At 40.4% G+C, this 24,119-nt stretch overlaps 2 protein-coding genes across 2 annotated transcripts; one reads left to right on the top strand and one right to left on the bottom strand.

Annotated features, from left to right (window-relative positions):
• The first annotated feature begins 473 nt into the window (after positions 1-473).
• Positions 474-13,330, top strand: LOC121957013 (TBC1 domain family member 10A-like). The gene is made up of 10 exons (XM_042505499.1): positions 474-923; positions 2,126-3,166; positions 3,978-4,077; positions 4,175-4,282; positions 5,950-6,056; positions 6,570-6,684; positions 7,887-7,952; positions 8,029-8,218; positions 9,130-9,284; positions 9,439-13,330. The coding sequence occupies exons 2-10, from the start codon at positions 2,145-2,147 to the stop codon at positions 10,360-10,362; spliced, it is 2,787 nt and encodes a 928-aa protein (XP_042361433.1). The 5' UTR covers positions 474-923; positions 2,126-2,144; the 3' UTR covers positions 10,363-13,330.
• Positions 13,331-13,754: 424 nt separating this feature from the next.
• mylpfa (myosin light chain, phosphorylatable, fast skeletal muscle a) lies at positions 13,755-18,978 on the bottom strand. The gene is made up of 7 exons (XM_042505500.1): positions 18,872-18,978; positions 17,973-18,071; positions 16,598-16,673; positions 16,409-16,513; positions 15,391-15,469; positions 15,241-15,289; positions 13,755-14,618 (listed from the first exon to the last, which is right to left on the bottom strand). The coding sequence occupies exons 1-7, from the start codon at positions 18,872-18,874 to the stop codon at positions 14,517-14,519; spliced, it is 513 nt and encodes a 170-aa protein (XP_042361434.1). The 5' UTR covers positions 18,875-18,978; the 3' UTR covers positions 13,755-14,516.
• Positions 18,979-24,119: the final 5,141 nt, after the last annotated feature.

The following is a 24,119-nucleotide window of genomic DNA, read 5'->3' as shown; positions in this document are numbered from 1 at the left end:
GGTATTTTCACATGATCTAATATGGCCCCCATTCAAAAACATTTTGGACAACCTTGATCTATGTGTATACCACCCCTGTAAACAGAATCTCCATTGCCAAAGAAAAGAAAAAAAAAGAAAAGAAAAAAAGAGTTTTTATTATTAGAGTTCACTGATTAAACCTGGGATATGTTTGAATTTTCTCTCTTATTTCAGTAACTTCTTTGTTAATAATCTCTTATTTTAAAACGGGTGCTTTACTTCTAATAATGGGCCTATTTGATTACCGAACACTGTCACGAATGTGTGGTGAAATAATAAAATCTAAAAAAAAAAAAAAAAAAAAAAGAATAATTCCGAGAAACATTCATGTATATGACATTGTTAATGTACATTGTACTATGTGCATATTTCTGCTGTGGAAGGGAGGCTCCTGTACGTGTGCGTGCGTGTGCCCGATGACGTTGACGAGAACACGCACGTAGCTGTCAGTAGGAAATGCAGGCTGCTGGTGTTGGACGTATCTCCGCCGCTGAGCTTGGATAAATCAAACAAAGACAGTTCTTTTTGTTCCTCAGTGATAACTATTACTAAGAGGGTTGCTTGAACTTGGCGAGAATGGTCGCAGCAAGCCCGCATGTCTGACCGAAACATTCAGCTAGCAAGCTAGGCTAACAGAAACAGAACACTATCGGCGCTAATGCTAATTAGGCTAAAATAAGCTAACTTGGCTAGCTGGTGACTTAGCTAGCTAGCTCGCCCATTGCAGGACGTTTGTTCTTCCAGGTCCTCTGCCCGTTCGGCGGCTCCTGTCCCGGTCTCGCCTTGTCTTGTTTTCATCTCACGGAGGAGGTTGCGGAACTGGAGCTGTGGCGGGGGGTGCGTATGGATAGGAACCCCCTGGCTATCCAGGCGGACGTATCACAGTGACACGCCGGTCGTTGGTGAGTTGATGAGCGGGGCTGAAGTTGGAGTTGACCGGGGCAGCGGGGTGGACAAGGCCGTGGACGCTGCTCGGCCAGGGCCTGGCATACAGGGAGGGTGTTGACTATTAGCTATTAGTGAACCGTTGCTCCTGTGTGATGAATCGGGAAGTTGAGTCGCTTCGAGAGAGGCCTCTAGAGAGGATATGACAACAAAGTGGCTGGTGTTATTAGCTGCTAGCATGTAACTGATAGCTGTGTGGAGCCTCCACTCCAGACGTTAACCTGCTTCATCAGCAAAATACCAGATCACCGCGATTGTCGGGGGCGCTTTGTTGATAACGTTAGTTAGATGCCAGTGTACCATTACTTCTGCAGAAGAGACCATTTATGCCCCCAGATTATCAACAAAAATGCTTTTGTCATTCTGGCTACTCCGTTTATAAAGTAAAAATATGTTAAAGCGGGATATTATAGTTTTTGTAAATGTTATGATTTTGTAATGTCATTTTACGGTGTGATATAGGCGCCTGTAGAAATATGGCTTGAGACATTTATGGCTGCAAACATTGTCATATGCAGGAATAATATTCGAAAATATCACATTGTAAGCGTTACAGTTACTAGTAAACCAAAACATACCAGTAAGTCAATGTTAAGTTTTTCTAAAAGAGTGGATTGGAGCTATAAGGTGCTTGTACATTTACTTACTGTCTCTCAAGAAATGCCATTATTTCAAAATATAGTTAGCTGCTTCTTCAATCCAATTCTCACATTCAGTTTCAAGAGGGGGAAGTCTTGTGCTTATGCTGCGTAGTGTTTACCTTTAGTTTGCCAGTGTCATGACTTGTTGCTGAGATTTGCATCTCTATTCACTATAAAATAAATTGCTCATGAACCAAGCTGCGAGACATATTCTTATGTTTTTATGACTGAAATATAATAATTTTTGACATTCCCTTATTTTAACATACAGTAACTTGGGACACGTGTTACATCCATTCTGTGCCACTTGCATCTTTGTATACTGTGTTTTTATTTTATTTATTTATTTTGAATGCGAACACGTCTTTTCGTGTGTATCATTTTAGGTACTGCACAGCAAATTTCATTGTACAGTTGTGTTCAATGTCAGTAAAGCTATTCTATTCAACTCTGAATCAATACCTGCTTTAAACTGCAAGAGATAACTCACTTCCATCGTTTTCTCTCTGTTTGTAAAGGAGAGAGCATATTGGAACCATGGCAGAACTCTCGACCCTATCCCCATCACCACCTGCACTGGGTGATGCTCATGCAGCTCCATCCATCCCTCCGTCCTCATCAGCGCTCCCTGCTACCAACACCCCTGCTCCAGAGTCTGTCAGGGAGATGCCTATACCCAAGCCTTCACTCAACAATGACAAAGCTTTAACTGGAAACACTCCTGCTGCGCAGTCAGGGGATTCACCTTTGAACCCCCACCCACCCTTAAGTACTCCCAAACTCACTGCTGAGAACCCCCTCACTTTATTGGTACACGAGGCTGCTTCACAGAGAGAGGAATCAGCAGGGAAAGATACAGAGACTGGAGCTCATGCTGTTAAGCAGGGGGCAATGACCTCTGACCCACCAGCTGCAGAGCTCTTGAATACTGAAACAGAGACCCTAGCACTGTCAAGTGAGCCGCTAGCTCAGAGTGAAGTGCAACAGGCATCCCCCTCTCCTGAACTCAACCCTGGTCCTAATCTCTACCCCAATGTGCACGTCACCCACAATCCAAATCCTGTCATGGATGAAGGTCAATTTACAGTGGGCCAGCCCCAAATTGCTACAGCTTCCAATCCCACGCCCACTCCGCCAGCCTCCACTGATACGACAGCATCAGCAACAGCTGAAGAAGAGAAACCTCAGCCACTTCAACAAGCACAAAACCCTCAAAGTCAGCCTCCTCCACCTCTCTCCCCAAAGCCTAACACTCCCAGCGAGGAAAAGAAAGCAGAACTGCCCAGCAGCCCCACCAGAGCCGAACACCCCAGCCCCACTGTGCCACTGATCCAGGAGCCAGCGTGTGCCCCCCCGCTGCCCAACCCCAACCCCCGGCCAGCTCCTGACACCCTCAGCTACCTAGAGTCAGCCAGCCTTATGTCCGGGACATTGGAGTCTCTATCTGGGCTGGGAGAGGATGGCAGCTCTGTGGGCTCAGACTCAGAGATCAATGGCATGGCTGTCAGACGCACTGATAAATATGGCTTCTTGGGTGGGAGTCAGTACAGTGAAAGCGGGTAAGTATTAGGACATTAACAATGAGTTACGGTCCCTGCAACTGTGTGATTTAATTATATCTAACTGATAGGTCCCACGATATTCTGAACGGCAAGATGCATATTCAGTTTGGTGTTAGAAGAAAGGAAAAAAGACACTTTGCCTTTTTTGATGTTTCATGCAGATAGTTTAATAATTGTAATATGAGACATCATTAGATTATGGCCAGTGAATTTTTTTACACAGACAAATGTGAATCCTGTCTATCTTCCTTTTAATCGGTCACTTTGCCTTCCCTGAACATCTCATTCGCTCTGTCATCCATCTGCCCTAAAGAGATAGTTGTCCTTTGTCAGTCTGACCCTCTCTTTCCTTTTTTCCTCTCTTTCTCTGCTGCTCTAAACATATCCATCCATCCTCTATCTCCCCTTGGTCTGACTCAGATAATGCTGACAGCGTTTCTGTGACTCAATATGTACTGACTGTGTGTCTCTGTGGTATCACCTCTCACGCCCATCTGCTCTCTTCCTCTCTTTTCTGTCAGATTTGCTTCTACTTTTCTGACGAGCTAATTGCTCCTCCCGTGTTGAATAATTAAGAGTGTATCGATTTACCACCAGTAGTGGCACCGCCTTCTGATCAATTAGTATGTTCTGTATGTGAGCAATTCAGGGTAATGTTGTGCAAATAATGTGAGAGAGAAAGTGAGGCAATTTTTTTTTGTGCCAGTAGATTGGCGTTACAAAACATATCAGTGCAATATTTAGGAGTGTGAAAAGAGTACTTCCCAGTTCTGTCAATGATGGAGTCATCTATTACTCACTATTACAGTGAAAAGGAAGTTCGAGTTGAAGTCGCGAGGCAGAGGGAGGTAAAATGGCTCGATATGTTCCACCATTGGGATAAATGGGTCAAACATCGCTTCCAGAAGGTATGCATGTCAGCCTTTCAGATGTGTTTTAGATGGACTTGGAGTAGCTATATAACGCCATAGCCAAATAACTGAGTGTGTATTTTGTGTGTTTTAGGTGAAGTTGCGCTGCAGGAAGGGGATTCCATCTTCTCTCAGAGCCAAAGCCTGGCAGCTGCTGTCCAACAGCCAAGAGCTCATAGAAGCAAACCCCGGAAAATTTGAGGTATCACTGTGACCATGTTGTCGTTGTTTAACTTCATTTTTTATAACATCTTAAAATTTAGTACAGAGGCTGAAGGGCATAAGAGAAACATGCAGCTGTCATCAATTCACACAGACAAATATGCAGGTACAGTTCATTAGACATGAAGTCAGGCCCTAGATTATTTAAGATAAAAAGGAAAAAAGAGAAAGAATGTTAAAAAAAAAAAAACATTAAAGGGTGTCCTGACAGCAACGATTCCACTTCATTCAAGATCTTTTACCGTTGTTTTTCTGTAGTCAAAAAGAACATTATGGTATACAATACTATAATGTACATGCATACGTGTGTGTGTGTATGTGTGTGTGTGTGTGTGTGTGTGTGTGTGTGTCTGTACATACACATACTGACACAGACACATACAAGGAACTGTTTTTTTCTATCTTTGTAAGGATGTTTACTGACACCTGTCAAAGTAAAAACCCTACTGATTGAATATAATTTGGCTAAGCTCAGAAAATGAGTTGAAAATGAGGTAACTCTTTGGTTCATTTATTCTGAATTTTCTTTTTGCTGCACAGCCATACGGTTTTAAACGTTATAAAAGTTACAGCTGTTAGAAGTTTAATACATAATTCAAAATGACCTGTCACACACAAATAGACTTAAAATTACACACACCTTACCCAGCATGTGAGTTAGGTAACCATCTCAATCTGGCAAAGTCAAAATAATTAATCAAAATAAAAGCCCTGAGACCTTTAACAGAAGCTCAGAGGACAGCTATAGTATTGAACAGAACTAAATTAAGTGTATATGAAATGAGCGTAATGGAAATGACCTGGAAGTAATTGACATTGGCATTTTATTTAATTTTCCTGCATTTTCAGCAATGCTTTAGGCCAATGCCTTTTTTGTTCCTAAGTGTTAAGCAGTTCACTGTATGTGTCTGATATAAATAGAAAATAGTTTATTTTTTAGCCTTTTCTGTTAATTCATTCATTTTAACTCTCAGCTTCTTTAGGTAATGCAGCTCAGCTTATAGGTTTTTTCTGCAGTGCTGCCATTACATTTGAACTTTAAGATATTTCAGGCAGTTCGTTTCACATTTCTGCATTTTGAGCAATGATTTTAGATTCAGTACAGCTTTTAGTATTCACATGCATTTTCTGCAGGAAATATAGTTATCTAGTTGTACCAATTAGTGCACCTATGTTGAAGCATCTGCATTTGTTATTTTTCTTCACTCATTTATTATTTTTTTCCTCCCCGGTCTATACATGATATTGACAACATTTTAAAGGCAGAGAAGAAGGCACAGTATTTTGATTGATTAAATAGCTTAAAGTGGGGACCATTGTAATTGGAAGTTGTAGCTGAGAAGGGGAATTTCAGCTCCTGGGGTGCTAAAGGGGCGCAAGCACAAACCTAGGGAATTATAAGCCTCTTATCAGGACCGGTAATCCTGCCTGCCCTGCCTCCATGACCACTCTGAAGGGGGGGTCTGGCCTTGGCTGGGCCTGGGTCCCAGCAGTCTGCTGAGTATTGTTTGTATTGTCATAGGAAGACACAGATGTGGTTTTATACGGGACTTTGCAATCTTATCCACTTTGGTGGCCAATTTAGTGGCTTACTTCAAGGGCTAACAAGAACTTTTCTAAAACTTGTATCCTTTTGTTTTACTGCAGGAGCTGGAGAGAGAGCCGGGAGAAGCTAAATGGCTAGACATTATAGAGAAGGATCTCCACAGACAGTTCCCTTTCCATGAGATGTTTGCTGCTCGTGGTGGCCATGGGTAAAAAAAAAAAAAAAAAAAAAAAAAAAAAAGGAACCACTCTCAGTCTGTTTGACATCACAGATAACACACATTATATATCAGAGTAAATGCTGCACACTGACTGCAGTCCTGATATTTTATGTAGCACACAATCCCAGGTGGATCTTTATGAGGTCAATATAATGTCTGATGATTACAACCATGTGTATATTTCTGTCAGTTAGTATACGTGTCCCATGGAGTGAAGTGAAATTGAGGTAATAAATTGCAGGATTCAACTAAGAAAATTATGTAAATGTGATTAAAATAGGGTAATGCATAAAAGTTGCATGACTATTAATAATTCAGATGACATTTTAAAGTGTTTTTAGCGGCATTTGTCAACACTACATTATTTTTCTTCCCCCAGATTGCCTTTTTTTTTTCTTTTCTTTTTTTTCCGGACATGACTCAAAGGGAGCTGCATGAACTGGTCAAGCGTTTTGGTGGATTTTGCCATCTGATCTTTTTTTTTTTTGTTTGTTTCTGCAGGCAGCAGGATCTGTACCGGATCCTGAAGGCTTACACCATCTACCGGCCTGACGAGGGCTACTGCCAGGCGCAGGCTCCAGTGGCTGCAGTGCTGCTCATGCATATGCCCGCTGAGGTGAGGGAGTGACAATTAGTGTATCAGTGTCGCTTCTGCAATGCTATCCCTTCTTACAGTATTCTGTTATTATTCATTACACACACACATAGGTATGAAATACACACATACACACCCAGCACCTAAAGACATGCTTTAGTGGAGAGATGTCAGAATGTGGGGCTGCCACATAATTTGCACTTCATCTGGTCTGGCATGTGGGCATTACCATTTTATAAAATGCGATTTTACCTGCATGATGTGCCCAGGAATGTCCCTAACACAAAAAATAACAAGAAAATACAGCAAGAGGGCAGAGTCTCTGCAGAAAAATACACCACAACACAATTCTAGGAGGACATAAGTGATCATTCAGAGAGACTATACATTGTCTATGCATTGTTTTGTTTTGTTTTGTTTTTTTTAAGGAAAATTCTGAAAAGTACACCCTTTAGCATTATGCCTCTTTATGCTTATCCCTCCTCACTGCACACATTTATTAAGAGGGAGCTTATAATAAAAAGACAGTGGGTGTGTGAGAACGCAGCACTACATTAAAAATAGCAGCAGAATGGTGAAACTGCTGAATCTTCGTTGACCAGACTGAAACAATCAACGAGGTGTCCTGCAAATATCAAGCGTGTGATTCAGACAGGATTCCACTTACAGTTGCTTTGACCTGGGCTTGACCTTTTTACAGCAAGGTGACCACACGGAACTGCTTAAACTGTATTCTGACAGTTTGAAACTAAGTTCAGTCAGTCCCACATATAGATGGGTGTTTGCCGATAAAAGTCTGCGTGAGGGCGTTTTGTTTTGATGTGGTGACTGTCGAGTAGACGAGCATCCTTTTCTAATCACACTGAGACGGTTGCTGTTGCTACTTGATGCCTGGTAGCAACAAAGTGTCCTCATCTACTGAAAGTCAGTTGTCACAGTTTTAGTTGCGCTTTCTTTTTAGCAGGACAGAAAGGCCATGAATATAATGATTTTCCATTTATCACCACATCACACAACATAGCCTCGCCATCAGTTGCAGACAGCAAATACAGAAAGGAGGAAGCTTGAGAAGATTTAGTTAATAAAGTGCACAATGTTCTATTTTTAAAAGAGCCCAAAAAAGAAGTAGGAAACAAGGTGATGCAACTATGTTTCAACTCACAACTTTCTGATAACATTTAAGCTGCATTTAACTGTTATGATTTGTTTTGTTTTTTTCACAGCAAGCCTTTTGGTGCCTCGTCCAGATATGTGAGAAGTACCTTCCCGGCTACTACAGCGCTGGACTGGTAAGTAAATGCACGTAGTCTTTGTCAAAGCTTCGTTAGTTTTCTCAGCTTTAGTTAGTCGTCATTCTGTTTTTAGGAAGCGATTCAGCTGGATGGTGAGATCTTCTTCTCCCTGTTGCGGCGTACGTGTCCGATGGCGTACCGTCATCTCAAGAAGTTCAAGATTGACCCGATTCTCTACATGACTGAGTGGTTCATGTGCATCTTCTCACGCACCTTACCATGGGCTAGTGTACTGCGTGTATGGGACATGTTCTTCTGTGAAGGTACTGTTTATATCCACCAGCTCTCAGTGCTCTTATCTGCTTATAATTTAACAGTTTACCTACATTGACTCATAGTTGGTGATGAATGATAATAATCTCAAAAGAAACTGGATGCAGTCTTTGTGTAGGAAAGTTTGAAGCATTTTTAAAGGGACAGTTCACCCCAAAACCAAAAATACATCATTTAGCTCTTACCTGTCGTGCTACTTATCAGTCTAGATTGTTTTGATGTGAGTTGCCGAGTTTTGGAGGTATCGGCCATAGAGATGTCTGCCTTCTCTCAAATATAATGGAACTAGATGTCACTTGGTTTGTGTTGCACAAAGCACCAAAAAAGTACATGTGAAAAACTCAACAGCAATGTCTTTTTACAAAAAATCATGACCCGTTATTCAAGGTAATCCACAGACCTGGTGAGCAGTTTCAAATAGGAACTATCTTGTTTTTACTAAACTATATCTGTCAACTGCATGGCTGCGCAGAAAGAAGAGTGCATCAACTTAGCTTAACTCTTGCTTGTGACAGTGCAAGATGTAAACATTAATGGCATCCTACTCGGCTAAGCTGTAGTGTTAGCCAGCTCAGTGGTCCTAGCAGCAGAGACAAGCGTCCAATAATACAGCCCAATATAGTTCAGTAGAGTAAAACAAAATACAGTAAAATGTGTCGTTTTGATTTCACGCAATAATATGGTTGGTTGGTTTACTTTGGTAGTATAAAATTAAATAAGATGTATTTTTGATTTTGAGTCATGATATGGTTGTTGAGTTTAGCTTGGTAGAATAAAATAAATCAGAATAAAATGTGTATTTTTGATTCAGGGGTGAACAGTCCCTTTTAAGTATTTCTCAAATTCAGTTTTATTTTTGCTCTGCAGTTTAGGAGTAACTAAGTTAAGTCTCTGGTTGCAGGGGTGAAGATTGTGTTTCGTGTGGGCCTGGTGCTACTGAAACAGATGCTCGGCTCTGTGGATAAACTTCGGGAACTACAGGGCATGTATGAAACCATGGAGCGTCTAAGGAACATCTCGCCTGACACTATCAGAGAGGACATATTGGTACAGGAGGTGGGTCTCTTTCTCTAAACTTCATGCACATGAAAACAGCCTGTTTCTGTTTTTAGTCAGCGACACGAGTTATGAGTCACTTTGTCCTGTAGAGCCCGGTCTAGTAATCTTCACTTCCTCTGTCTGTCTTGTCCCTGTCTGATGTGCCGTCCAGATTATCACGCTCCCGGTGACAGAGGCGCTCATAGAGAGGGAGTGCAGCATCCAGGTGAGGAAATGGAGGGAGTCCAGGGGGGAGCTGACACACCAGCCAGTCCGCCGCCTCCACGGTACGAGGGCCATCTATGAGCACAAACGCCGTGCCGCCTCCATCAGCTCCGGCGGCAGCTTCTCTTTCCTGGGAAGCCCGATCCCTCCTCCAGGACCCCTCAGGGCCTCCTCCAGCCTCCTCTCACTGCCTGGATTCCGCAGGTCCAAGGCTCCTTTCCACTCCCAAACCAAGAAAGGCTCCTTCTCAGGGCCGTCAGGAATGGAGAGCCTGCAGCAGCAGTCCCGACCTGCAGTAACATCAAGCCCGGAAATAGGCCCCAGTCACAAACCACCCATGCCTCCAGGGGCGGGTCAGAAGGCACCCCACATTCAGAGCCCCTTAGTCGGGGCTATGGCAGGCTCATCACGTGGGCCCGCTCCAGTCTCAGAAGACACCTCAGCACAGGGCCAGCCTCCTGCCTCGGCCCCAACACAAAGCACAGCATCACCGCCCAGCACTCTGTCCCCTTCCCCTAAAATCGTCTCTGAGCAAATTACTCACACTATACCCTCTCCTACAGCAAACAATGCTCCTCTGCCACCAATTCCAGATTCAAAAAAAGAAGCGGCGCCAGTGGCTGTCGCCCCAACCGGAGAGGAAGAGACAAAGAAGAAGAAGAAGAGCAAAGAAGACAAAAAGAAGGAAAAGGAAGATGAGAAGAAAAAAATGAAGGAAAAGAAAGAGAAGGAAAAGGCTGAAAAAGAGAGGCTAAGGAAGGAGAAGGAGAGGCTAGAAAAGGAGAAGAAGAAAGGGGGGAAGAAAAAAGACAAAGGGGGGGGAGAAGCTGAGGACAAAAATGGAGCCGCAGCAGCAAGAGATTCGGCCTAGATTTTTCACCCTGTCATTCCAGGATAATGAAAAGGGACATTGGACAAAAAAGAGGTCAGGGGAACAAAAGACCCCCCAGAAACAGAAAGAGTGATTAATAAAAAAAAAAAAATGGGATGGCTTCCTGTATAACGCATCATTTCAAGGACTTAATGTAGTCCCCGGACTATGGTGGAGCAAACTGGATCTTGGTTTTAATAGCACCTCGGGGGGCATTTTGCCCCTTGCTCAATGCTTTCTTTTTCACCAAGATTAAGATGGGACAAATTTCCTTTTTCAACTGGAGCACGGACTGTGAATCCGATTACAGTCATAATCTCGTTTAGTTTTTTAAAGTTCTTAATTTTTATTTTCTCTTTGATTTTTGTTTTAATCATATTGAAGGCAGTGGTTAGAGAACCATTCACTCAAGGGACTGTTGAATGAAGTGACATAGTTAAGGTGCAATAGAGTATGTAAATAAAAAGTCCACCTACAGTACATAGTATCCTGTTAGCGCTCCACATGCCCCGTCATTTCTCATCTGTGGACAGGTTGTCCAGGCGCCTGTGTCAAAACAAAAACAAACAGGCACTGAAGGCAGAAATGCTAGTAACGTTGTTGAGGATGTATTTATTGTCTTGTTAAATGTTGTGAGTGAGTGTGTGCCTTAGTAGTGTAGTGAAATGTGTTACTGTTCTATGTGTGGCCTCCCTGTTTTCAGTCTCCCTCTGGCTGCTTTTTTCTCTCAAGTCAAACCGTTGAATCCTTTGTGGTTCTTCCCAAATTCTTCTGTCAGTGGAATAAACCTGAAGGGGGAACTGGAGGGATGTACACAGATGAAAAGAGGGGAGACAAGTGAGCATACAGCCGGACACCATGCTGTGGTGGCTGTTTTTTTTTTTAACTAATCATTTGTGTGTTTGCTCTTTTTGTCTCTGACAAAACGACACACAGGGAGCATTTTATTGTTTTTATTTCTATTAATTTACTTTAAATTTCATGCGTCTACGGATTTGCAAAAAGCAGGGTGCAACAATATTGATAAACTGGTTGCGTGAAAACATGCAACACCCAGCAGTGACCTTGCACGAGTCCTGCAAACCAAATCTGTAAAAAAAAAAAAAAAAAAAAAAAAAAATTTTTATTATTTTGCTTTTTATTTGCGAACAAAATCCTATGTGTGTGTTTTATTTAGCCAAATTTAAGCATGGGTGAGAACTTGTGTTCACTAACCCATTAGAATGTGATTTCAAGTATCTTAAGAGAATGAAGGATGATTTTTGCACTTGTGATTCTGTCACAATGTATCACTGAAGTCGACCACTCCATTAGTGCAGTGACGTAGAAAAGTCTCAACAGGATGGTTTCTTGGTTTGAAACCTGCGCCTCGAGGACCTATAGGAAGCCACTTGACTGGAGGTGCCAGGTGTGCCAATGTAGCATTAACCTCTGATCTTTGACCTCCGGGCTCTGATGTATTTATGTACAAAGTGGTTAATTTAATCAAATATAGTATATTATGAATTACTATTATTATTATTTTGGATCTGACTATTTTTCTATGTGAGTAAAAGACACCTGGTTGACTGGAACGATGGCCGACTACACATGGTGTAGTTGCAGGGGGATCATTTAAGTGTTTTTTTTTTAAAAATGTTTTCTTTTTTTCTTTGCACGCTAAGTCCTCTGCTTTTACACAACAGACTCGACGCATGTCTTTACTATTATTTAAGTTTACTGTCACCGTTGGTTTGGTCAACTATAGGTTCACGAGTCTCCAGTTTACTGAAGTGCAGTATTAAATAGAGTTGAGTGGGAAAAACGGGCCTCCGACAGAACAAACAGTGAGACGAGTGTTCAGACAGAAGCTTTGGGAGTTGAAGGTCTTAATTGTACTGTATAATATACTAAGAGGTGATTTTGAACTTTGAATAGTTCTTTAATTCGAGATCGTAAGTATGTCTGTCTCACCAAATGGTGTTGTAACATTGATAATGACTTATGGACTAACTCCCTAACCTATGTACACTCAGTGTTCTGTACTGTAACATATTTATACATACATTAAACTGCACTGAACCCCATCAGTATACGATGAATAGTGCCAGGTAGTTAGTGTAAAACCATTTGATGGCAAAAAAACATTGATGCTCTTTAGCTGTACTGTTTTTGTAGTTGAGGATTAGAGGGACTTTCGTGTAATTGTAGCCAACATGTCCTACATATTCATTGTTTTTCACCTATTTCAGGTCTTTACAGCGCTGTCATTTAATTATATATTGAGATCACACACTCCCTCCCTCCCTTTATTTTGACGCCAGTGCGTTCATAGGTGCAGATTAGTGTAGTGTTAGTGAGGACAGGCCTGAACACATCTATGCAAACCATCCGCCATCATGTGTGTTGATGGTGCGTGGTGACAGCAGCACTGATTTCACCTCTGATCGTGATGATCAGATTGGTGCCACGGGAAAAATGAACCCTGTGCTTCAGTATTTATGAGCACACTTTCATGCCTGTGGACTACAATATTGTAGGAGCAATACGTCCTCGCAGCTCATGTTTCGACGATAATAATCATTTCTCTTCTTTCAGAGGGCTCCAGGTGACGTGATGATCAAAATAATCTCTCTTTAGCTTGTAGAATTGGCACGTAGTGCTGCAATATTGAGGACGAATGAAGAAATCCATTTCTTTCAGGTCCTTTGTGCATTTCTGCATTGGTCCTGAGACGGTTGTTCTTGCTTACAGTTGATTGGGAATGACTACCCACTAATGCAAACTATGAAGAAGAGTTTCAGCTGTTTTTTCTCCTCACGCCGTTACGTCTTTTTGTGTTTTTAAGTTTACATTGTCACTCTCTCTGGCGAAAGTGAAATAAAATCATAGCTAATTGAATTCATTCCTTCAGATCTACAACTGATGTATTTAATTGATGATGATAATAATGACATTTGTGATGAGTAATAAACCATAATATATTAAATCATCATGGTGTTTTTCTCTTACTTGGTGGCATGTGAAGGACGTTTTGTTTGCGTATGACTAACGTGATACATTTTTGATAGTAGTGGTGAAGAATTCAATCCTGAGATCATGTCTACTTTGATCCTATTTTTGTGAGAAATTCTGAATTTGGATGGATTTAAATAACTAGCATTTATTTTGAAAGTGGGAAAGCCATCTGTCACTGCTTCAAAAGAAGTGGTTTGGTCATTTATTTGTTATCTGTGCAGAAATATAGCAGGTGCTAATTAGATTAGATTTAACTTTCAGGCTCCTCTATGTACATGTGGGTGTAACGACACTCCACTAGATGTCACTAGATGTGTGTTCATGAGGGATTTTTCTTTTGCTTGTTTCCTCCCTCGAACCCTGTCCCACAGAGCCACTGAACAGAGACACTATTGTACAAAAGGAAAGAGATTTTATTCACAGTTTGTCCCTTTTATTCGTTACAGAGGAAAGGCCAGGAAGAGTCCAGTCACTGAGGTCGAGACAGCTTATGGAAAAAAAAGATGATTTATTGGTTGCAGGAAGGAGCGGAGGGAAAGAAATCGAAGATTTGAATGTTTTCTTTCGGCCCTTTCTCTCCCCTCCCTCAGTTTTTTTTTTTTCCCACTTCTCATGGAAAAAGGTTGTCATCACTTTAAGGAGGCAACCTTTTCCCCTTTCTGACCTGCAAATGCTCTCTCTCCTCACCTTTTCCACCCAAGAGGACATCTTCAAAATTTGGAATGAGGTCCTCGTACCTTGTGTGCCCCCCTCCCCGTAGTAAAACTGCCTTCTCAGATACTGAGGGAAGCAGAGGGACACATTTCATGCTCACAAACACCGCAGAGGTGAAAGTCACAGGGCAGACAGAGATGTAGAGGTGAGAAGACAGACAATGGTTGCAAGGAAAGAGAAGGTTTTAGAGAAAAGCTTGTGGATGGAAATGATGTTACAGGATAATTTTATTGAAAATCACCCCTATTCCCCATAAGCAAACATAGACACCCCGTGGGCATCAGCCCTGTCATGTGTCAGGGCGAGTCTTTGGTTTGAACATGAACGGCTGAGCACACGGGTTTACACATAAAGTAAGCGAGGAGGAAAAGGAGGGAAGAAGAGGGCAAGGAAGGCAGAATAGTGAAGGGATTGCTGTCTTTTCTTGTCTTCTAGCTTTCTCTTTACTCCTCCTTCTCCTCTCCGTGTGTGATGACGTAGCAGATGTTCTTGTAGTCTACGTTGCCAGCAACATCTGGGGGGAAGGCGGCCCACATGTTCTTGATCTGAAAAAGACAATGAGGGTTGGAAGCATGGCAGGGTATGATTTTACTGATGTTCTGGAAAGGTGAGATACTGGTCTGTTGGTCAAGTTATCAAGCCTCCTGCACTTTAAGCTCACACTTTGAAGACAGCTCCCTTGAAAAAATTGTTAAAATTTGAGCCTAGGTTAAACTTTTGACAGTTGATATTCTTTAAATAATGCACTTTTAAAAAAGGTCTGCAAACGATCGTTTAACAGTGGATGGATATGGTAAAAATGGACATATTCCTTAAGTAATGAGAGTGAGACCCTCCCAGAAAATGAGATTAAATGGATCATCTAAATAAGGACACCTTAAAAGTCGTTATCATATTAGGATCTGGAGACGTTTAGGGACAATATGAACATAAACATATATCCCACTTTGGTCCCGTGCTCTAGTCAAGTTTTCCTTTTTTTTGTAAAATACACTAAATTATTCTACATTTCCATTGTTAACTGAAGTCATAAATCTGTGTTGCAGGTGGATGATTGGCTCCAGTGCTGACTATCCAGGACATGTTGACTGACAGTATGCAATGAGACCAAGGAGCCTGTCTCTCAAAAACATGCAGGATTCTTCTAACCAGGTTGGTGATTTTTACCTCCTCCTTGTTGAACCTGTCGCACTGAGTGGTCAGGAGCTCCTCAAGGCTGCAATGTGTAAAGAGATGTTGGGAGTTACAAATTTGAATTGATTCTATTTGGAGATGAATGCTTAACTTTAAAGAAAAATATATTTTTAAATTGCTCACAATTGCTTCTTGATGCTTCCAGTACCCTCAGGGTCCAGGACTTTGAAAGCGCTAAGGATGACGTCCTCGGGGTCAGCACCTGGTGGAGACAGGAGGAGGAGGAGGAGGTTAGTTGACATTTACACTGAGTCACAGTGGTGGAAAGTGAAAGTAGCCATACTTCACAATAAAAACACTCAATTTTGAGTAATTTCATCCAATGTGAAACAATTTATACTCAAATGTATTGAAATATGAGCTGTCATTCAATGTTTTAGTTGGTTGAGGGGGAGCTAATTTTAACTACTTCACACATTGTTGGGTAGTTGAATCTAGTGTTTCTCTGTAACCCTGGGGCACTTTGGAGTACTGAGGGGGTACGTGAGAAAAAAAAAGTCATGTCATGGTTAATTCTTAAAATAATTAAATCACAAAACTGTAGGTGCTTTTTTTAAAAAGATGCAGTTTAATGCAACTACGTTGCCGTCTTAGTGTTACTGCATGATGACAAAATATTGTCATCATTTCTAAACATTTGAAAAGTAGAATTTAAGCATGTTTCAGTTACAAAGTTGTTGTTCAAATCAAATGGTGATTGCACCGCGCTTTATAGCACTGCGTCATATCTGCATTTTTTTTTCTCCCAAAAATATTTAGCAATGGTCAGGGGGGTACTTTTCTGAAAAAGGTATTTCAATTGGGTTACATTTTTAAAAAATGAGAGATCCAGTGGTTTAAGTTATGACAATGCATAATTGTTATACAGCCACTATATGTTTTTTGTATATAAAATATTAATCTGAAAAGTAATTCCTGCTGTAAATAAATACAGTGGATTAAAAAGTCCAATTTTCCCTCTGAAATGTAGTGGAGTAGCGGTATCGGGTAGCATTAAATGTAAATACTCAAGTAAGTACCACAAAATTGTACTTAAGTTCACTACTTGAGTCGATGATAACTGAATATACTTCAGTCAACTTTAGTATAATGCAAATAATAATTAAAAAAAAAAATGGGAGCAACAAAATGAGATACCCACCCTTAAGCTTCTCTCCGAACATGGTGAGGAAGACGGTGAAGTTGATGGGGCCGCTGGCCTCTTTGATCATGGCCTCCAGCTCCTCATTCTTCACATTAAGCTGACCTGAACAACCCAAAAGAAATGGGATTAGTGGGAGAAACCATGAAACACACAGTCACACCGTAGATTTATCCCATCACCGCTCACCCATTGAAGCCAGCACGTCCCTCAGGTCATCTTTGCTGATGATACCATCTCTGTTCTGGTCAATGATTGTGAAAGCCTAAAAAAGGAGCAGACTGTTAGTTGACGGAAGCAGTAGTGACAAATGGAGAGACCCATTGTGTGGACAGACAGGTTGAGACCTCTGTACACTTTCAGGGACTCCGCTGTCATCACTCTGTCCATTATAGTGGCAGCTGGCGAGTGTCTTTGACACAGTGATTTACAAATATTGTCATAGGAGATTGCAAGAGAAAGGCTGTACCCGAAAAGTCAGATGTGACTGTCGTGGCCTTGAGAGGGATGAGTGAGGGGGTAGTGGGGGGTGTTTAAGGTAACCCTGAGTCTTCTCTTACATGTTAATTTAAGAAAGTATAATTAGGGAACAGCTGTCTGATCTGGTCACCCTCTGCAACTTACGTCTATGAAACTTAAGATAACCCCTTGGACTTAATCTCACTTCTCGTCTTCCTCCCTGCCTTCTTATTTCTTACACTCTCTCTCTCTCTCTCTCACACACACACATACACACACTTCCCTCCCTCTAACAGATACAAAACACACACATCTATCTTTTCATCCGTGCAACGTGCTAAGATCACCCTAATCATCGTGTAGAACATTCCCAAAGTGGCACTGAAGGAGCCCGTATCATTTATCGCAGGAGGAATGTTTCCTCTATTCGCAGCACATATCCCCTGACTACAAATTGAAAACACCAACATCATCATCTAATCTCTTGGCTGCCCTTATAAAATCCCATCTTCCTGACCTCACTCAACTCCAGCATATGCAGTTCACACCTCATTTTAACACTTTACACTTGTGCTTTTTGGTCTTTCTTTCTCTGCTCATCAAATCAAAGTAATTCTGAAACTGAGCACACAAACAAGTGAAACTTTTTAAGAATCAAATATGTGCTTTCCTTTCTCTCCTCATGTCCCTCTACCACAATAATCGTATCTATGTCAAGTTGTTCAGTTTGGCCTCACAACCTTCAGCCTTAAGGAGATGTCTGAGTGACAGCTGGGTGCGAGGTCAAAGGTGGACAAAATGTGGAGAGCTTCAGATGGTGACAGAAATTTCAGAGCTCCTCCTAATGACATTCTCGTCCTTATTAAATTGTCAGGACAGAGGAGGCAACTGCAAAACAGCAACTGCTGTGAAAATAGATCCAAGAGCTGCTTATCCAAACTCTAATTTTGGTTACCAGCTCCAAGAAATTGAACTGAAATTATCCCAGCATTCATTCAAAATCTGACGCTCTTTGTTTTTATCTTTCAATGAAACAGAAGTAACACAGATGTGTGATGCGTCCTGAGGCTGCCATGGTGGGACAGTGGGGATGGACAAACCTCACCTCTTTGTACTCCTGAATCTGGCTCTGCTCAAACATGGAGAACACGTTGGAGGAGCCGCTGTCTCCTGCTGCTGCCCTCCTCTTGGCCTTCTTTGGTGACTGTAGGACAAACACATGAGTGACGTCTTCAGGTAGGTCAATTTTTGGACAATACTCACAGTGATGCTACTGAGAGGTTCCCAACCTTTTTTTTGGCTTGTGACCCTTTAAGATTAATTTCTGTATACATGCATACATCCACCCAAAAAGAGGGATTTACCCCCATGAAGTTCTTTTATTGTAGCTTCCATAAAACAACATAAGAGATTTTATAGAAATAAGGCCGAATTTCATTTTTGTAGCAGAAGAAATTTTTTCTTCTTCCCATCTTATCAATCATGTCATGACGCCTGTTATGTGTTTAAAAAGGTCTTGACCCCCTCTGTGGGAGGCACAACTGTTGCACATGACACGTTCAGGTTCAGTCAGGGTTAAGGTGAGTTAAGGTTTCACTAACATTACCCATCAGGTGTGTAAATCAGTCAAACTACAAATATGACATGCATTTATTTGGTTTGTCTGCAGGAGTTTTGTCCTTGTCCTTAATTTGTCCCTGCAGATGTTTGGCATGCAATCTGAAGTGCATTATTTCAAACTCAAATTTAACAGCACATTAGCAACTTCGCATCCTTAAAACTGCATCACCAAGAACTGCAATTATCCATAAATCCACAAAGAAATGTCCGAAAACACTTGATTTAATGGAAGCGATAACAAATGCTTCCATCTGTTTGTTAATATTATTTCAAGCTTCGAAAAAAAATGCATCAAAACGTAGATTTAATCCAAAGGTTGGGTTTGAGTCCCCTGTAGATGTTTCCACCAGAAGAGTGCAGATATGTTGGCGACCTGGTACTCACCATCTTGAGACGGTATGAGGGGAGGTCTGGCTGATCAAGAAGAAGATAGTGTGAAGCCGCGTTATACGTACATCCCCGGGGGCTTATATACCCCGCCGTAGGCCAATCTAACTTTAGCTACAGCCTCAAGTTTGGATGGGGATAAAAAAGAGAGGGAGGGAGAGAAAGAGGGGATGGTTAAGGATGAACTGATGGCAAAAGTGGAGGAGACAGAATGGCGGTACTACGTATCACCTTACAGGAGATCAGAAATAGACCCAGGAGTCTTGGAATTAAGTAAACCTGATAGCTGAGGGACCGTGCTGCAGGTCTGCAGTCCCACGTGGACTAATAAGGACATTCGTGACATTAGATGCTTGTTGGACCACTGGATGGTGTCTCTCCACCCTCCTTCTGTCCTCCTCCATCTGCCTGCAGAGACGCACAGCAGCCACTCGCTGACTTTATTTTTGGTTTGTGATGTCCATTGCTATATTACGGACTGAGATACAAGCCTTCTATACCCTCAACGACTGATGCAGCTTTTACCCTGTATGTGCACAACTCGGCTTGCTTATTTTAAGTTGTAATGATGCTAATGTACTGTAATGTAATGTAATATGTTCTATCACATGGGGGCATCTAGTTAATTACTAAAATCAATCAAAATATCTCTCCACCTAACAAACAAGATGGAAGACCTAATAGTTTTTGGCTTGTTTATTAAAAACTTGCATATGTATGACCATATATAACTATGTGTGTGTACAAGTATGTATTACACACTTACATACTCTCTCCTGATGCATTCATGCTTCACTTTATGAAGGACACTTCTTTAATTAGTAATTTTCCCTTTTTTTCTGTTTTTAGCCTCTTTTTTTTAAACTGTTAACTACTCTATCATGATGATAACATGATTTAATAATTAAATGAATGGCTATGAAGTGTAAAAATATAAAATAGTTAATAAAATAAATAATCATTTTAGTTGTGACTGCTTGAAAAATCATAAATAAAATACATTTTCTATCCAAAAATCTAAATTTTCAAGGTTACATTATTATTATCATTATTATTCAGTTTTATTATAAGTTTTAATTCACTGTAATTGACAAATGAAGAATGACTTCCTGTTAACCAGCTAACAGTACTACTCATAATCATCATCGTTTTCTTGCTGATAACATCATTATTTTCAACTATGAAGAACAAAAAAGTAAAACATATTAAATTCCAGGAGGCAAAAAGCAGTAAAGCAAAGTTAATACACTGATAAAATTAAAAATAAATTTTTAATAAAAATTTCTAATTTAGAGGATACTCCAAATAATATCTAAATTTATTGTGTGCAGTAAGATAAAGAAGCAGTGGTGGAGAATGTATTCAGATCTTGCACGCTAATATAAAATGACTCCGTTACAAACAAAACTCCTGCATTCAAAGACTTACTTAAGTAAAAGTACAGTATGATCAGCCAGATGTACATAAAGTATCAAAAGTAAAAAAATACTTTAAAAAAATGTGACTGATAATATGTATGATATTATTAGATTGTTAATGCTGATTAATGTGTAAAAATCAATTTACTGTAGATGGTTGAGGTGAAAAGAAGAAAAAAACATGGCCTGCTAAAAATATTTGCTAAATTTATATACATTTTGTAGACATTTCTTCAGGTGTTGCTTTTGTTGTGAAATACTGGATAATAATAATAATTATTTCAATAGATACCATCTGAGAAGTTTAAATAGGAAATCACTCTTTAGTGTCTGTGTCAACACTGAGCGTGGAAGGCATCTGAACATTGAGGAGGGGGGCATATTTTACAAGCACATAGAGGGGTGGAGACATATGCATCGAAAAAGACATTGGCCTATATTACTTAGTATGAATACTGAATATTTATTTAATAAAAATAAATTTAAAAAAACACCAAAAGTTACCCAGACGCACCCCTCCCAGGCTCCCCTGCTTCTTCATATCACGTTTGCCACATCAGAAATGTGTTACTGACTCCCAAGTACACGGCTTTTTTTTTTATGCAAGATGTAAAACAATGGGAAGCATTGATTTAATATTTAACAATCTTTGTATTTTATTTTCATATAAAAGCTCAATGAGTAACTTTAGCTGTTAGATAAATTTAGTGAAGCAGAAGTAATTATAAAATGTGCAAAAAATGGCAATAGAAATACATACTTAAATGTTCTATGTTGCAAGTATGTGTTTATAATAATTGTTCTTCAAGGCATCTTGTTGATCAAATCTGTGTTTTTCTAACTCATGCGAGTTTTTTGTAAATGAGGGTTTCTTGGTTCCTGTTTTGTTTGTTTTAGTTTTCTTCTCTCTGGGGACAGGATGAGTTTTGTTGTCAGTCTTAAATTACAAACAACATGCCACCAAGTGAAAGCACCATTAACCCCTGACTGCAGTCATGTTTTTCATCGCCACAAAGGTGTGTGTTTGGTGACTGGCCTCAGTCATGAACACTTTCCCACCTGTTTGCCCCGCCGACCCCCCTCTCGCGCCGTCTCCCCACCATTCCTCCCCCTTAAATATGACAGGGGATTACTTGGCAGGGTGATGGCAGTAGGCATTCCCAGAAGAACATAAAAGGGACAGCTGAGGACGACCAAAATAGCTAAATAAACTTGACAGTCTGCCAATGCGCTGGGCCCTGAGAACAAAATGCTTTCCTTCATTAGTTTTTTCAGGTTTTATATCCAAATTTACGCAGAGATAATCTGTTTTCATTTCATTAACAGCTTTTTTAAATCTCCTCTATTGGAGGACGTTATTTTTGCCCCCTGTCTTCGCTCTCCGCTCTCTGCTCGTGATTGTTTTTGTTTCCATTGATCTCTCAGTCATGACTCATGTCTCTGTTCATTGCTGGTTTCCACTCATGTGGTAATTTGGATTAGACAGACAATTGTTTATTTTGAGCGTTCAGGACATCCAGAGCTGTACTGACTGTCAGACCTCCCCTTGTGTTCCTGCTGACCTTTGACCCCAGGTTCATTTGATTCTCACCACCTTGTTACAGGCGTGAAATATGTAGCAGCACATGTTCTGACTGTGATTTCTGCTTTTAAAGAAGAAGTGTACATTTAGACTGACAGCTCAACACCATGATATCATTATTATTTTACTTTGGCTTTACATTCCCCTTAAATTTAAGGTAAACTTTTCATATTAAGATTAAGGTGGAATGTGTGTGGAAGCAGGGTGAACGTCGCACATCATGTTTAAGCCTGAATTGTTGCTTCTGCTCATTATCTGCTTCTACATGAATGATTCAATGCAATTAAAATATTAATTTAGGGTTTATATAAACAGAGTCGTGCAAATTAAGGGCAATATTAGGCATTATGTTTAGCACTTTAAGAGATGCTGATTTTTAATCGAAGTGTGTGTTTGCAGTGTGAGATGATTATTGATGATGATTTTAAAGGTTTGTCTACTAGTAATTAGCAAAGTATTTTTTCCTCCTTGACCACCTGAATTGGACACACCACAAGAACTAGGGTGACGTTGACTGACAGTCCAACATCAACCGACCATTGACCGTCTGCTTGATGTGTCAGGGCCCAAAAGGTTACCATTGGGGGCACTTCGTAACCACCCTTTTCTATTTCATTAAACTGTTCCTTTATTTTTCTCTTATGATTTCAACTTTGTATACTTAAAAATGATTAGCCTTATTGTCAAAGAGAAATAGGGGTGCCTGGTAGCTCACCTGGTATGAACAGGTGCTCAGTGTAAAGAGGCTGGTGGCCACAGGTTCAACTCCCACCTACATCCCTTTGCTGCATGTCATCCCCTCTCTCTCCCCCTCGCACACTGAAGCTGTTCTATATACAGTAAAGGCAGAAGCCAAAAACTGAGAAATAATTGCTCTCTTTCTGTAAACTAATAAATTTAGCATTTATTGCAGTATTATATGGTGTACTCATTTCTGCATTTAAAGAGTCACAGTTATTTATGAAAATAAGCTGTGGCATCTCAATCTTTTCACAGATGCGTCAGCTGCTGCAGTTTACTGACTATATGGCACAATTAAAAAATATGAGATGGTCTCATTTTACAGTGTGTTACACTGCTATTGTGAGAAAGTGTTTTCATACAAATGTGAGTGCATTTCAGGAGGACTTTGCTATGACATGACACCTGTCACCGCGTTCCTCTGCAGCCATCTGTCATTTTTAAAGTGATTGGTATGTCTGTTTGTAGAGTTGGGAATCTGAAGAAGCTCCCAGTTTGTCATATGGAGAAAGACGACCTCATAGGAACCTCCGTGACACGTCAAACGTCAGAGATGTATGTTTTATGTATGTTTAGCTCCGGTGTGTTTGAGGACCTGCCAGCCTCAAGTTGCCTTGTTATGTTATTTGACTCCACAGACTGCAGAATTGTGCAGTTTATTTTAAGTTTCAGGGCAGATGTCAGCTTTTGCTTTTTTGGTGTCTGCTGGCATTGAACTTGGAGAAGGCTGAATGAACAGAATAATTGCACTTAAACATGTTAAGCCTCTTAAGCATTTGTTTTGTATAATTAATCCAGCAGCTTTAACTGAAATTACAGTCAGACACTTTGTAATGATCCAAGTAAATGAGCAGATAATTCAATTAACAATTCATTTCCCAAAAATATTTAACCTGTGTGGTTTTAACACCAGCTGAATTATTTTTGTCTCTAGCATACTTTTATAAATCACAAAGCTATTTCTGACAAAAAAAATCACACTGCTAAGAATACACTTTCTAAATTAGGTGGTTCACTCCAGCACACTGTGGCTGCAGCCCCCTCTGCTGTTCACCAGCCTCCTCTGACTATCATATCCACAAAGTGCTGATGCTTCATAAGCTTAGTGACTTTTTTGCCAGTAAAAAGGAGAGCAAAAGTACTTTTAAAGCTTCTGTGTTCTCTATATTTTCCAGAAATGTCCCTATATTTTCCCCCAATCTCACATGTAATTTTTTATCTGCTTGCTTTGAGAATTCTACCAAAAATCATGCCTTTAATGTAGATAGATATTCAAAAACAAGACTGTAAATATATATTTTATATGCCTCCTTGTAATTCAAGTGGACATATTTTAAAAAAAAGAAGATTAAAAAAAATTAAATTAACTGGACCAGCAACCAAAGTTGAGGATATAATTTTTGCATCAGGATATTATCAAATATATATGATCTAGGGCTGCGTATTAATATGGAGGTATTATGACAAACGTAACGCAACATTTAATAATCAGTTAATGTTGGCC

Source organism: Plectropomus leopardus, chromosome 17 (assembly GCF_008729295.1).
Source record: "Plectropomus leopardus isolate mb chromosome 17, YSFRI_Pleo_2.0, whole genome shotgun sequence".
In the NCBI taxonomy this organism is placed as follows: Eukaryota; Metazoa; Chordata; class Actinopteri; order Perciformes; family Serranidae; genus Plectropomus; species Plectropomus leopardus.
This window is presented reverse-complemented; position numbering and strand designations above follow the sequence as displayed.

Coding starts and splice junctions, on each gene's coding strand:
- LOC121957013 (XM_042505499.1), top strand. CDS start 2,145: ATGGCAGAACTCTCGACCCTATCCCCATCACCACCTGCACTGGGTGAT. Junction 4,078..4,174: donor TCAAACATCGCTTCCAGAAG/GTATGCATGTCA, acceptor TGTGTGTTTTAG/GTGAAGTTGCGCTGCAGGAA. Junction 4,283..5,949: donor CAAACCCCGGAAAATTTGAG/GTATCACTGTGA, acceptor GTTTTACTGCAG/GAGCTGGAGAGAGAGCCGGG.
- mylpfa (XM_042505500.1), bottom strand. Junction 15,470..16,408: donor GTTCGGAGAGAAGCTTAAGG/GTGGGTATCTCA, acceptor TGTCTCCACCAG/GTGCTGACCCCGAGGACGTC. Junction 15,290..15,390: donor GGAAGCATCAAGAAGCAATT/GTGAGCAATTTA, acceptor TACACATTGCAG/CCTTGAGGAGCTCCTGACCA.